The sequence below is a fragment of the Nuphar pumila genome, chromosome 5 (genome assembly GCF_984573655.1).
Source record: "Nuphar pumila chromosome 5, dmNupPumi1.hap1.1, whole genome shotgun sequence".
NCBI classification, from domain to species: domain Eukaryota; kingdom Viridiplantae; phylum Streptophyta; class Magnoliopsida; order Nymphaeales; family Nymphaeaceae; genus Nuphar; species Nuphar pumila.
Genome location: NC_143253.1, coordinates 20,189,237 through 20,204,225, shown reverse-complemented (window position 1 = coordinate 20,204,225; position 14,989 = coordinate 20,189,237). Strand labels below are relative to the sequence as shown.

At 36.7% G+C, this 14,989-nt stretch overlaps 1 protein-coding gene across 1 annotated transcript; it reads left to right on the top strand.

Moving 5' to 3' along the window:
* Positions 1-7,674: 7,674 nt before the first annotated feature.
* LOC149837038 (uncharacterized) lies at positions 7,675-13,428 on the top strand. The gene is made up of 4 exons (XM_090007953.1): positions 7,675-7,755; positions 10,975-11,106; positions 12,365-12,579; positions 13,170-13,428. The coding sequence occupies exons 1-4, from the start codon at positions 7,675-7,677 to the stop codon at positions 13,426-13,428; spliced, it is 687 nt and encodes a 228-aa protein (XP_089864079.1).
* Positions 13,429-14,989: the final 1,561 nt, after the last annotated feature.

The window sequence follows — 14,989 nt, the reverse complement described above, 5'->3', positions numbered from 1 at the left end:
AGTTTCACGACATATCAAAAATTTCAATTATAACCCTTAACGTGTAATATCATGTGCAAAATTTATTTAGGTTTTTACTTCACTGCATCCTTGACTATGCAGTCTATAGATCCGGAACAAACAAATAAGTATCACCATGATGAATTATTTTGCACATATGACACAATGAGGGTCTCGTTTTTTTAGTTAGTCATGGAGTTTTTATGAATCTTCCATGACCATGTCATAGGATATCACCATGTCCTAACAACCTTCCACAAAGTCTTCATGTACTCTAGTGGAGTACTATGAATTTTTATAGTCTCACAAATTTATACAAATTTAACATCTCATGGATCCATAAAAATAGATTTGCCAAACATGATCAATGCTTCAACTTTTCAAGATTTCACCATGGACAATATTCCAATTAGTCATGTGCATCATTACCACATTCAATATGCTTAGACTCTCATTAGGTTAACTACCATCTGATCATTTTGGATCAATTTATCCAAATTTAATTAGTCATAAATACAATTACACAAAATAAAATTAAATATAATCATATTGCATACCATACATAAAACTTCTAAAGCATGAAAAACATTTTTTCATGCATTCATACAAGCAATCGTGATAAATATTTGCATGCATGTGCAAATTATAATTCAGCTCTCACTTTTCTACGTATTGTAATGTCACATTTTTCTTGCATCTTGTGTAGTAAAAAAAATCTCATATGGTAAGTATAAGTGGCCAGCCTCCACAACCAAATAAGCTATAGGAAACGCCATAATGGCTACCAATCCCCCTGACATATCCTTTTTATAGGAGGAATGCATGATCCTTTTATGACTATCTATGGTCTAGCTATCCAACAACATGTTCATTTTCAAACTACTCATATTGCTCACTAGTGGTACATTGTTTGTCATATTGATAATTAATTCAACTTTAAGAGTTGATTCATTGCTAAATTGTTTATCAGCTTATTAATGCAAGTGACTATGTCAACATATATATTGATAATAATTTTTAAGCATATCTATGCCTAAAATCAATACTAGTGGACCCTAATTTAGACTCAAGTTAAAAATTAAATCGCATTGTATGCAATTTACATCCATAAGCTTTAAATATATCAAACCAAACTTATTTGATCAATTATTAAAATATGACAAATGCTCTCACTTTTATGTGCATTATGAAAAGCATAAGCATGCTCTTTATTAAACATATAATCAAAGCTATATATTCTTACTTTTTCAAAGTGAATCACTACATGATCATATCAACTTTGGACTCATGTATCAAGAACCAATCATTATGTTTTGTTATCCAAAACCATAAACAAAAGTCATGCATTAAGCATTTAAAGCATGTAAAAAATGTTCAATCATGTTCTCATCCAGATTATTTATTCAAGAAGCATTTCAATCATAAATTTACTCACTTTTTATGTATATAATGAGAAACTTGAAAATATTTCTTTTCAAACATACAATTTTAAAGTCATACTCAAAGTGATTCACTACATCAACATATCAACTTCGGATCTATATATCTAAATTTATTTTTTATCCAAATACACAATTGTTGATTACACAATATTTAAAATATGCTAAAATATTCTAAAACAATTAGTTCATTTTGAAAGCATTCCAAGTAGAAAGAACGTTGCTTCCACTTTTATAATAGTCGATATGATTCAAAAGTGTATTTTAGTATTCAATCATGTCATGTACTTTCAAGCATAAAATAAAGAACTTTTAGATTCAGAATATGTCAAATAAAGTAACATTGAAAAATCAACACACATTAGTGTCATTTTAATTTTAAAGCCTTGATGTTTAGTCTAATTTAAACTGATACAATGTGGATCATTTAATGATTTAAATATGTATGGGATAACAAAAAAAGAAAGGAATCATCTATGTCCTAACCTGATATAACTCTTAAATTAATCAAACATGTTTCATTTCAGTATATGCCTCACATGAGTTTTTTTTTCAAATAAAATGAAACGACAAGGCAAAAGGTGAAAGTTAAAAAGTAGATTGTTGACTGGAACAACTTCTCTATGCTATAATGGTGAGAGAGAGACCTATTGCATTTGCTCTTATGTGCAACCCCATCGCACCAATTTGAGCTCTTTCGAGAATCAGGTCCAAATCCATAATCCATACACCTTGAGGTTTAGATCTAACCCGAGCCCTTTCCATAATCGAATTCAGATTCATGGTTCCATATACCTTCAAATTAAGATCCAATCCGAACCATTTTGAGAATTGACTCTAGATTTGTGGTCCACACACCTTCAAGATAAGATCTAATCCAAGCCTTCACAAGAATAGAGTATAGTTTTGAGGTTCACACACCTTCTGATTCAGACCCAAGCCAAGCGCTTTTGAGAATCGGGTCTAGATCCTTGGTTCACATACCTTCATGTTCGAATCCAACCTAAGCTCTTTCGATAATCGAGTTTAGATCAATGTTCCACTTCCCTTCAGGTTTGGATCCAAGTCGACAACTTTTGATAATTAGGTTCAAATCCATGGTCCACATACCTTCAAGTTCGGATCCCACTTGAGCCCTTTTGAAAGTCGGGTCAAGATCCATGATCCACATTCCTTCAAGTTTGGATCCAACCCGATCCCTTTCAAAAATTGGGTACAAATTTATGGTCCAGGTTCTGATCCAACCTGAGCTTTTTCGAGAATTGAGTTCAGATCCATGGTCTACAAACCTTTAGGGTTAGATCCAACTCATGCCCTTTCGAGAATCCGGTCAGATCCATGGTCAACACACCCTCTGGTTCATATCCAAATCTACCCCTTATAGCAATTTGCTACCAGTCTCCTATAACAATTATTACCATGTTAAAACCAAGTGGGGGCTCCATTTGTTTGGTAGGAGTTGTTAGTGCACATCACCATGTGTTGGGACGTTGCAAGTTCAAAACCCAATGGTATGTTGAGTAACTGGTGGGGATCTGCTTAACCCCAGCTTGCCTTTTAAAGAAAAAATCATTACCATGTTAAAAAGAAGAGTGGGTTGGATGCTCTGTTTGAAACTTGCTAGATGCAAAGCAAAGCTTCATATTGATGCCCGACCTATGTGACAATATGGCATTGAGGAATAATCTTGATATGCCAGCCTTGGTACCAGTCAAACCTAGAATTGATGTATAATGGCTAGAAATATCTGCCTTAGCCATTTACAGCAAATTCAAGAATTGATGTATAATGAAGACTAGAAATATCTGCCTTAGCCATTTGCAGCAAAGTCAAGCATTATTAAGTTGATTACCTTATCAACCAATATATTCAAGTCAAAGTGGATCACGATTATGGTTGGTAGAGTGCATGCTAAACAAGTTCTAAGAGTGGTTTATCATATGGTTTCAAAAGATAGTCTTAAGCTTCCTGTCACTCTACGTGGATTGGGGGTTCATAAATTCAGTTGAACAAAAACTGAGAGCTTCATGGCAGTATACAATTGCAGCCAACTCATGAATCTCATGAGTTAAAGAAAAACAACATTATGCATGTCATGTGTGTTAAAATCATCAATGGGAGAATGCCACTTGCCGAGAGTGGCTATGGTTGATCCAAACAATGCTTCGATGGAGGTGGGTTGTTGGCATTCTCCCCAGCCAATCGACGCCTTAGATGAGCCCAGGTCGTTATGTCGAGAGGTGAGTAGGACCCCTTAAACCCTAGAGCTTCAGAAAAAATGGTATCACACCACGTAACTCTCATCAAGCTCTCATGGTGGCTTACTTATAGTAGGAGATTGGGTAGTGGGAGGTCTACATTCATGGACAGTTATGAGAGCTCTTCACATTCTCATAACTATCTTGTAACCATAAAAACTGAAAAGCCCCAACCACTTTGTCTATTGATGTGCGCAGGACAATATGGGTCACAATTAGGTTGGATTCGATCCAAAAAATCAACATTCTTCCACTTGACCCATTAACATGAAAAAAGCACATTATCGAGGTTCTTTACTATTATATCGATTCAATTTTTATGTGGGTTTACATGCTATACTGAATCACAATAATGAATCATACGAGTCATCAAGATAAACACCTCTATATAAGATGTCATATTTTCATATACTATAATATCATTCATTTTAAGTGTTTAGCATGTCAAAAATACCTTTATGAATAGGTTGGTCTCTAACTCATTCTATTTGGTCATTTTAATATTGTTATCATATTATTCTTTCATCAAAATGAGACACTTTACACATAATCAACAATGTACAAAAACATAGAGAATCAAGTTAGTTTAAAAAATGTGATCACATAAATGTATTGTCATACATGAGTCAAATAGACTCATCCTCATTACATGTTGATACAATCCCGGTGCTAGCCCTTTAGCAAGAGGATTTGCAATTATTTTCTTTGTGTTGATTATATTAATACACACTAAATGATTCATTGTTCTTTTTTTAACAACAAAGTACTTTAACTCCACGTGTCTACACAAAGTGGAGCTCATGTTGTTATTAGAGAATGACACAACAATTTTATTATCACAAAAGATCTTCAATGGTTTCTCAATAGAGTCCACAATACCAAGACCCAAAATAAAGTTTTTTATTCATATTGCTTGAAATGAAGTCTTGTATATAACAATAAATTTTTGCCTCAATGGTTTTTATAAATTTTTTCACTGTCTTGTTATAAAGGATGACACCTCAAATATTCTTAGCCACTTGTGATTACAAAAACAACAGGCTAAGCCTATTTGAGCGCTCCTACTTCTTATAGTCAACCTTCTAATTGGTTGTGTTATTCTATGTAGGAGTAGTTTAATTGCTTTATACGATATTCATATAAAAAAGGCAAACATGAGACCTTTTATTCACTTTTTCTAAGGCAAGCATAATAGGGTTATTATTGTTTCACTTTGGTGAAAATAATAATACTCTGAGTTGCTTTGTCTCCCAAATTCTCAGAGAATTGACACTTAATTGAGGAAACTAATAGATCATGTGATAAGAGGTAATTCAACACTGTACCTTTGGGTATAAATATGCTTCATGGGCTGGTGTACACACCTACTATTATAACCTGTGTGAATTTGAAACACAATAACCTGCCTTTGGGTAGAATCATTGATTCATAAAATCATACACAATTGCAATACCAAAGTTCAATCACACAACATGGTCAAAGGAACTCTCAATCAACACAACCCAGATCACTTTGGAGATTGCAAGAGTGAGTTGATCGAGAACTTTTACCATAAGTATATTCATATTGCAAAGCATGCCACAATCTATATACTTTGAATTCAATCATAATCTCATGCTTAAATATCATGGACAACTCAAAACAATATGTAATAAACATAATATCATGATAAAGTCATAATCTATGATTAAAATATCATATAAAAGTAAGAGAGAAATGACAAAAGCATGCTTTTAAAAGTAATGACCAGAACTTACTTGAAAATAGCTTGAATGAGTTCTTAAAGACCCTGAACCGGACACTAAAAGCCCTGAACCAGTCCCTAAAACCCATGAATTGGTCCTACCCCTGAACCAGTCCTAGAAACCTCTAAACCGGTCCATAAAAACTCAAAACCAGTTTCGGAATGCTCAAATCGGTTTATGAACCGATTTTATTCCATAAATGGTTAACAGAGTCCAATTCTGAACCTTATTCGACCCTTCCAATGGATCCAAACCCGATTTGCCAAAAATGAACCCCAAACCTGGGCCAAATCCAAGACCAGGTCCGACCAGTTTGAGCACATATTCGGTCTACCCAGAACTCTTGTATAGGGTCTGGGTCCTGGACTGGATCTACCATGTTGGGTTGAAACCCAATCCACCTGGAACTTTGCAACGAGTCCCGGACTGGGTCCAACCGGGTCGACATCAAACCCGATCAACCCGAAACCCCTGAACGGGTTTGGATCCTAAACCGGATCCACCGAATCAGCCTCAGACCCGATACTGGGTCCAGGTCCCAACGAAGTCGAGGGCAGACCCAATCCACCCAGAGCCTTGATACTGAGTCTTGTCAAATCGAGGCTTAGACCCAATCCACCTAAAAAACCGCTAATGGGTCTGGACACAAATAGTGCTACAATGAAAACTGACCCCCCACCTTCTGGAAAATTGTTTTTTTTTTTACGTGAGGGTTACGCCCCCCTCCCCTTTATAACTTCCACTGCCACCAGCAGTCACCACTGACGGCCAACCTATTAGGTCTAGTTGTCGTCGAACCCAGTCACTTGCACACTACTGCAATAGTGAGAGAAAAAAAATATATAAGAGGGGGGGGGGCTCCTGCCTCCACCACCAGCAGTCGACCTTGACTACCAATGGTGATGGGCTTCCGATGGAGACGGCTAGCCACCATCGGCCTCAGCCATCTGTCTGTGACTAGAACGATGAAGAACAAAAAAAAAACTTAGGAGTGAAATGGGCAAACCACCCACTCCCACTGCCTTTGTCGCCTGCCTCGCGGCTGCCCCAACTGCCATCAGCGACGACCAACCCCTAGCGGCTAACCGTTGATGATCATAGTGGCAAAAACAACAATAAAACACAGGGGGTGGACCCAGTATACCACAATTCCCAGTGTTCTTGCTCATTGGCAGCGACCACCGCCACTCTCAACATGGCCTGCATGGTGGTGGGTCGCTTGTCGACATCTCTCCTTTCGCCAACCAACTTTCATAAACTGAATGAAAGTTCTGCGAGGGAGAAGATTATGCAGACAGATCCAGCGAGCAGGGCATGGATGTCGGCATACTGACAACAGCAACAGATGCAGTTGAAGCAGCGTGTGGTGTGAGCCCATAACCCAATGTTAGAATCTTCAATGGGAGAACGCCTCTTACCGGGAGCAGCCATTGTCGATCTGAACAACGCTTTGGTGGAGGTGGGTCATCGGCGTTCACCCCAGCCAATTGACACCTTTGATGAGCCCAGACCGTTATGTCAAGAGGTGAGCAGGACCCTTGAACCCCCAAAGCTTCAGAGAAACCATTATCACGCCATGTAGCTCTCATCAAGCTCCCATGGTGTCCTACTTACATTGAAAGATTGGGTAGTGAGTGGTTCACAATTATGTTTTACATTCGTGTTATGAGAGCTCTTCACATTTTCATAACTGTCCTATAACTATAACCTCCAAAAACTGAAAATATGAGTCCTTTGATGTGCTTGGGTCAATATGGGTCACATCTAGGTTGAATCCGATAAAAAAATCCAACAACGTGTTCTCGGATTCCGAATATAGCAGACCCAACACATGATCAAGATGATCAAAGAATTTTATGAGTCTCATCAAAGAGCAAGTCACCGAGGACATGGCATTGGATAGAAATGATTGGAGGAAAAGGATTCATGTGGAAGACCCAAAATGAATTTCTTTTTTGGTTCATATCGCTGACCCCAATTGTTTTGGGATGAAGGCGTAGTTGTTGTTGTTGTTTGTATCAAAGAGCAAGTCACATGGTTTTTTTTCTTTTGAAAGTCAAGCTGGGGTTAGGCAGATCCCTACCAGTTATACAACTATACCATTGGGTTTTGAATCTGCAACGTCCCAACACAAGGTGACGTGCGCTAGCTGCTCCTCCCTGCAAAACGGAGCCCCCGTTGGTAAGTCGCATGGTTTTTGACATCAGCTGCCAAACAAGACATGATACATCAATGACTTCAAACATTGATACAAATGAAAGAATATTTAAATCTGCTAATGCCCTGAACCTCTTCATCAAGATGATCATCACGGTGAGTGCATTAAAAAAAAATCATGTGGTCAAGAGCATAGCAATGCTGGTACAACACCATCCATCATCCACCATCCAAGAAGAAAGAAAGCATGCAGTCATTGCTTGGAAGGTTAAAATTATCTAGATACAACCTCTTCAAAAAGAGGATGGTATCAGCTCCTCACTCAGCCCTGTTGAATCCATGGAAGCTACATGTTAAAACCTTCAATGACAAAAAATGCCTTTTAAATAGGGTTTCAGTTGGGAAGGGAGCCTAACAAATTAAAAAAAGGCCAAAACTTACATCTTGCTCATCTCATTTTTTTTTTTAATATTTACACCAAGAAACCACCTCAGGATCAGAAGTGAAAAGATCAGCTGGTGCAATATGATTGCACAAATATTTGTGGAGGGCGATCAGATATTCTTAATGCACAAATTTTTGTGCAATCATATTGCAACCGATCCTGACTCAGTATCCGAGATCTAGTGGTGCTGGCTTTGCCTGCCGTTTCTTAGGGCATGCTTATCTCATTTACCTCTTAGTTACCTAAGAAACCTAAGAAGTGTGGACTTCTACACGTTGGGTGGACCCTTCTAAAGGTAAGAATGTTTTTTCCGTAGGTAACATTTTGAACCCTTAAAAAAAAGTGTAGGGTCTCATTAATTAATGGATTGAGTTTGTTAAAACTTTTAACCCGACCCACATTGGAATGAATCATCACCCCAGAAAAAGAATGAAGAATTTTTTAGCAAACAAATTTTCTTAAACTTAAAAGAAAAGGGAAATCCTGTAAAAAATGGATAGGGCCCCCATAAAGAGCTTTAATAGGCCAAATTACCAAAGTTAAACAATGTGAAGACAAAAGAATCCAAAGTTCAATCATTAAATTGCTTAAAATTAAATTCAAATTATGGATTCAAATAAAATTACTTTCAAATCTTATCATTATCAATTAGATCCTGATTCAAATCCATGATCCAAAGGAAAAAAAAACTATTCATGGATGTGATTTCTTATATTTGAAATTACTTTCAAACAAAAGGAAATCAAGGGGTCAACCTGTTTGCGCAAAAAAATGAATGATTAAATTAAATATCAGAAAAAAAACATATGTGCAGGTGTATCAAACAATAAAATTACTAAATTTGTACACTCGTTTGCACATAATGAAAAAAATAAATAAAATAAATAAATAAATAATATTTAAATTAGAACCTCACTTGCACAACATGTGCAAGTTAAGGTAAAATCATAATTCTAACTTACATTATCATACCACCGCGGGAGTTGCCTGCGTGGCCAGTCGAGTGATTGTGAGGTTGTTGAGATGAAGGCACAGAATCAAACCACGCTGGTGCAGGTCATGTAAGGTAGGTTGGTCGTGGGGCCCCACTAGGGGTTTTCCTCTCTTCAGCGAGGGTTTTTCATCTTGAAAAAAACACTTGAATTATCATGCTTGTAAAAGTTGAGGTAAGTACAATCCAAGCTACACTTGTAGATGTGCAAGTTACGGTAAAATCATAATTTCAACTTACCATGCTTTCATATTGGCTACCGTGTACATACCTTTTAGTATAAACCACTCATTCTTTCACAATTTCTTGATTCCTTTTGTGGATCAAGCATTATTGACATGATATAAAATGTTTTGTTTTGTTGAAAACATATTTTAAATCATCTGATCCTGTGCATCTTTATTGGACTCTGGTGTGAAAAAAAGTTTCACTTAATCATTCAAATTGAATCTGGACCTGCCAAGTTGGACATTGTATGTTTGGATTCAGACCAAATCGATCCCATTCTCGTATTTTCACATGTGCAGCTCTTGTTTTCAACTATTTTTTGGAGAGGATTCTGCATTGCCATTTGTTAAATCAGATCTGAACTACTCTATTTCTAGGGTCCGAATCCAATAACCATGGTTGCCAATATCGGATTCAGATCCGAATCAGCACATGCCTTTTTTAGGCCCTGTGTTTAGAGACATGACAGACATGGGGATGCAATACGTGACACGTACAGACACATATTTTATTTTTAATAGTATTTAATAATAATTCAATAACAAATTCAATTTTATAATATCGAAATATTAGAAATTTTAATCAATTCAATAATTAAAAAAATTTGCATGTCCTTGTGTCCTATTTCTCAAAAAAATTGCGAACCTGCGTGTCTCAAACGTGTCATGGCTCGTGTCTCTGTCTTCCTGACATAGTTTTTGAAGGGTACCCGTGTAAATTTCAATGGTAAAATCTTCATGTTCAACGTCCACTCCAATTCCAGGGGAGCAGATACCAAGAAGGGAAAAGGGTCGTCTAAATAAAGGAAAATGCAAGTCAGAGGTGACAAGACCCTAACCAACTCACACCTCAACACTCCCAACTCTCCCTCTCTATAAATATGCCATCATGTAGGAGACCTGATTGCAAGGTCTTGGTTCTTAGGTTGCTTTGTTCATTCTGATACTCCCTAAGTTCCTTCACCTCTTGGGCACGCTCTGGTGCAGGAGCAGTAGCACTTCTTCCATACACAGACAGGTGAAAAAGAAAAATCCAATTTATATTCATCATGTTTGTACTACTTTCATATGATTCTTTTCTTTATATTGCTGTCCAAGAAATTTCTCTCTCTCTCTCTCTCTCTCTCTCTCTCTCTCTCTCTTACACACATGTAGTCCTGCTAGCATGGTTTCCCCATGAAACTTCTTTCATATGGAGGGGGAGGTGGGAAGGGCTTTTCATGTGAAAAGAAGAAGGTGGTTGGAAAAACCGGAGCCAACTTATACCAGCATGGTACTTTCCTACGATTGCGTATCACCCTGATGCGATTCATCTATGGATGAATGGCATCCAAGATGCCATGAATGAACCTATGTTTTCAGCCATTAATCATTTTGCAAACTCTGGATGCCATTCTTCCAAGGCATCAACGGCTCTGAAAAAAAAAATGTGAGGCCCATCCATGAGATACAGAGTCCATCCATGGCATTTTAGATGCCGTTCATCGCATGGATGAATGGTATCAAGGTCTGTCAGAGTCACTGTGACCTGATATAGGCACTCCTTTCCTACTATGATGCTTAGATGTTTGTATCACCAATGGTGGGAAAGGGAGAGAGTGATTGCAACTCAGTTTTTTTTTTTATGAAAATTACACGAAATAAACAGGCCCTTGCTAGAATTAATTACCTTTAATTTTTTATTTTTTAATGGTATTTTGTCTTTTGTTTAGGTTTTAGGGGGGTGCGGTGCTGCTAAACTTGCTGTCACAATGGGTTTAAGTCAAACTGCAACTATTGCTCTCTCGCTTTCACTAGTTGGCACCGTTTCATTCTTATTGGGAACAATTGCAGAAAACAAAAAGGTATTTATCTAGACCTTTAGATAAAAAAAAATCACAATGCTGCTTGACTTGAGGAAATGTCTTTTCCTGGTTAGAATATGTGGTCATATTTAATGGTTTTCTTATAGCCTAAATTATGGCCTTCATTTGCTATAGAAAATGAGGCTCACCTTACATTAATACCCAAAAAATAAAAATTTCCACACATATATGCGTGTGCGCGCACACACACACACACACAACAAAAAAATTAGAAAAAGTCTCCTTCATACAGTCTTGTGAGGTTTTCCAAATAATCATAGAAAGTCACCTTTCTATGTGAAACTCTAGAATAAACTTCTTCAAAGATCAAAAAAGCCTGTTGAAAGTTCATTATTTCATGTTGCTTGTATCGTGGAAATGTGGTGACATGCTTTCAATGTTCAATTGCTAAACATCTATTTGAGCTATGTAAGCAAGAGGGTATGTTAGCAGTTAAATTTATTTATTTTTTATAAAAATAAAATATATAGTTAGGCTATAACTTAGATGCAGTGGTCAAGAGGATCACTCCTCAACCTCGCAAGAATAGACACCCTAACACAACTACAAAACTAGAAAATTATGAAAAACAAGAAATTGACAACTATAACTCATAAAAAGATCAGAATCTCTGAAAATAACTCATAATTCATTTATCTCCCTTTATCTGACAATTTACAGAGATCTCTCGTCTATAAATAGATGTGATTTTAGCTAATTTTAATTCAAATAAACTACCTAATCTGATAATCCTCTTAAAAGATTCTTTGATAAAGATAATCCTCTTAAAAGATAAACTTATCTTAATCTAATTAAAATATAGATATTGGATCTAATACAAAAATTCAATATCTATATTACAAATGAACCAAAATGCAAAAATGATTAAACACAAAATATCTAAATGATACAAATCCAAAATATGAATATGATTCAAATGAATCCTTGTAGACCCGTGTCTTATGCTTGGCTCCTGCATCAAACTTGTTAGTAACAAATTCATCCATAAATTTATGTAAAAATATAGCATGACAAATATCATCTCTTATTATGCAAAGCCATTTTTTTAATGCAAGCCTATCAAAGGGTCTTTTTTTAATGCAAAAACTATTTATTTGTAATTATACCTCCTGAAAACCACTTAATGTTTGCCACTTTGAATAAAACCTAAGGTTAGTCTCTTATTTACATTTTTTTTCCTTCTGTTTTTTTTTTCGGCCATTGATCTTTTTTTTCTACTTGTTGATGACTTGTACAGCCAAGCGCAGGAGAGATAACTGTACTAAAGGATGTTGTGATCTGCAAATTCCCACATGATCCCACAGTTTTGTTGGGGAGTTTGTCATTCATTTTCCTCGTCTTCTCAACTGTTCTTGGCTTTGTTGCTGTGTTCTTCCCCTACAAAGGGAAGTCCATTCCAGCTGCAGGACTGTTCCGAACCACCACTCTCCTCGTCTTCTTTGTAATAGCAACGTAAGTACATATTTTGTACTACTTTAGTTTGTAGATTTCTATAAAAATAATCACGCTGACTTCACTTTAAGCAATTTTGTCTATGTATGTTATAAGTTTACTCGGGATTGCTTATCCCAAAGAAAAAAAAAAGAAAAAGAAAAATTTTCCTAGTTGATTAATTAGTACATGTCCACAGTATTACATTTCTCTCTCTCTCTCTCTCTCTCTCTCTCTCTCTCTCTTATACAGATATAGTCGTTTGCACATGCAATCTAAGTAGAAAACACTATTTTCTCCTTTTTTTTTAGATTTAACCTTATAGATGATCTATTTGGCTTCTTTACTAGAAAACATGTTTTGGATCAAGTATTGCAATGCCTAAGTTGGTTTTCCAATGGTTTAAAAAACAACCCACAATATGTACCAAAATTTCATGACCCAAAATATCATATTTTTATGGCAAAAAGAAAAATCCAAAGTATGATCCCTGGCATACAAACTATGTTGAACACATCTATAAGTTTAGATTAAGTGGATACAACTTGCACCTATGATTTTCCAACTGCATTATACATGCAGTAGACATTAACATATATATACTGCCACAGGTTTGTATCTGTACTCGCGGGGGCATTATTGTTGTGGGCGACAATCACCGAAAGCCTTCATATCCTGAACAATGTCCACCACGATGTGAGCTACCAGTGCCCCACTGCTAAAACAGGTGTCTTTGGTGGTGGTGCGTTCCTGGCCCTTGATTCCACCCTCTTATGGCTCATCTGTCAGATGCTGACCCTCAACTCCAGGGCAGACTATGAAGCGGAGCAAGACCCCAAGGGTGACTATGACCAACTTCCAAAGGCCTAAGTTAAGTTGGCAATCAATGAAGCTTTGTGAACAATGACTGTTTGGTATGGGAGAAAAACAGTATCAGAATAATTTGGATGGTTCTTGTTCCTGTAGTCATCAAACATACAAAACTTCAGAATCTCGTTTTCAATTTCATTCTCCCTTTTTGTATACAAGAACCAAGTGGAAGATGATCTCTCTCTCTTCTCTTAACTCACTTTGGGTTTTTTTTTTTTAATTTATAACCCAAAGAAACTGCACTGAAGACTTGGTCACGCTGGCTCAGCATGCCATGCCTACGGTTGTGGTGCCGCCTGCTTAAAACTCCTTGGCTAGGACCCCTGCCCCTGAGGCTTATGCTATGCGTTGGTGATGCAGTGAACAGGAGGGTTTCTCCTGAGTCCCGCAGGATTCGATACCAAACTATGCTAATCAACTATGAAAATAAATGAATATATAAGAAAATAACTGAAAAACAAGAAACTAACTGAATTTCAACTTTACTTTTTGACTACCCATCTACAGCGGTCTCATCGTTTATAAATAGATGGAATATTTTCTAATTCTAATACAAATAAACTTCCTAATATGACAACCCTCTAAAAGATAGAACTTATCATAATTTAATAAAATCTAGATATTGGATCTAATACATAATCCAATATCTATTACAAATGAACCAAAAATTTAAAATGATTCAAATCCAAATGATAAAAAAATCTAAAATATAAATGAGATCCGAATAGATCCTTATGAACCCGGGTCTTCTTCTCCACTCCTACATCGGTTGGCTTGCACAGAGGGGCAACGCCCATGGGCTTGCAAATGAAAATCAAGAAAAGAATTCTTTCAAGATTATCTAATTAATAGCTAGTCTATATGTAGAATTTCATTGTTAATGTGACATCTTGGAAATATTGAATAACAAATATGATTGCAAGTATGATCCAACCCATTTTGGTGCTTCAATGAATGGGTTGGATTGGGTTTGGCTGCCCTATTCAGCCCAACGCCTGACAAGTCTCCAGCCCCACTAGTAAACGGGCCGGGTTCTGGGTACGGCTGAAATAACACGTCAGTAGAGCCAACTAAGCCAGCCTATTTAATAATATGACTTAAAGGGCCCAATCTGACTTGTCCGGACCCAGCCCCATAAGTTCCGGATGAACCAACTGGGTTGCTTTGTCAGTGGTCAGGGTCTGAGTTAGGTCTGTCCAGCCTTATCGGAACCTGGGTCTGCACAGTCCGGGCTGGCCCCATGTCGACCCTGGCCCCTTAAATTGCCATTGTCACATGGTAAGTTTCAAGTAGATCATGATTACTTGTATGGTTTAAAATTCACATTATGAATAATATGTATGCTTTAAAATTTACCTCGCAGTGAGGCAGGCCCATCAAGTGACCTGGTTCTAGGTGAGGTTTTCTTTCTTCATCAAAATAATAATAATAATAATATTGATATGTTTACAATTTGAATATTATCATCAATAAAAAAGTGATATATCTAAAATTTATGAGCTCTAGAACTTACCTTTAAAAAAAGATATTCCTATTCATAAAACAAAAAAGATGGAATGAG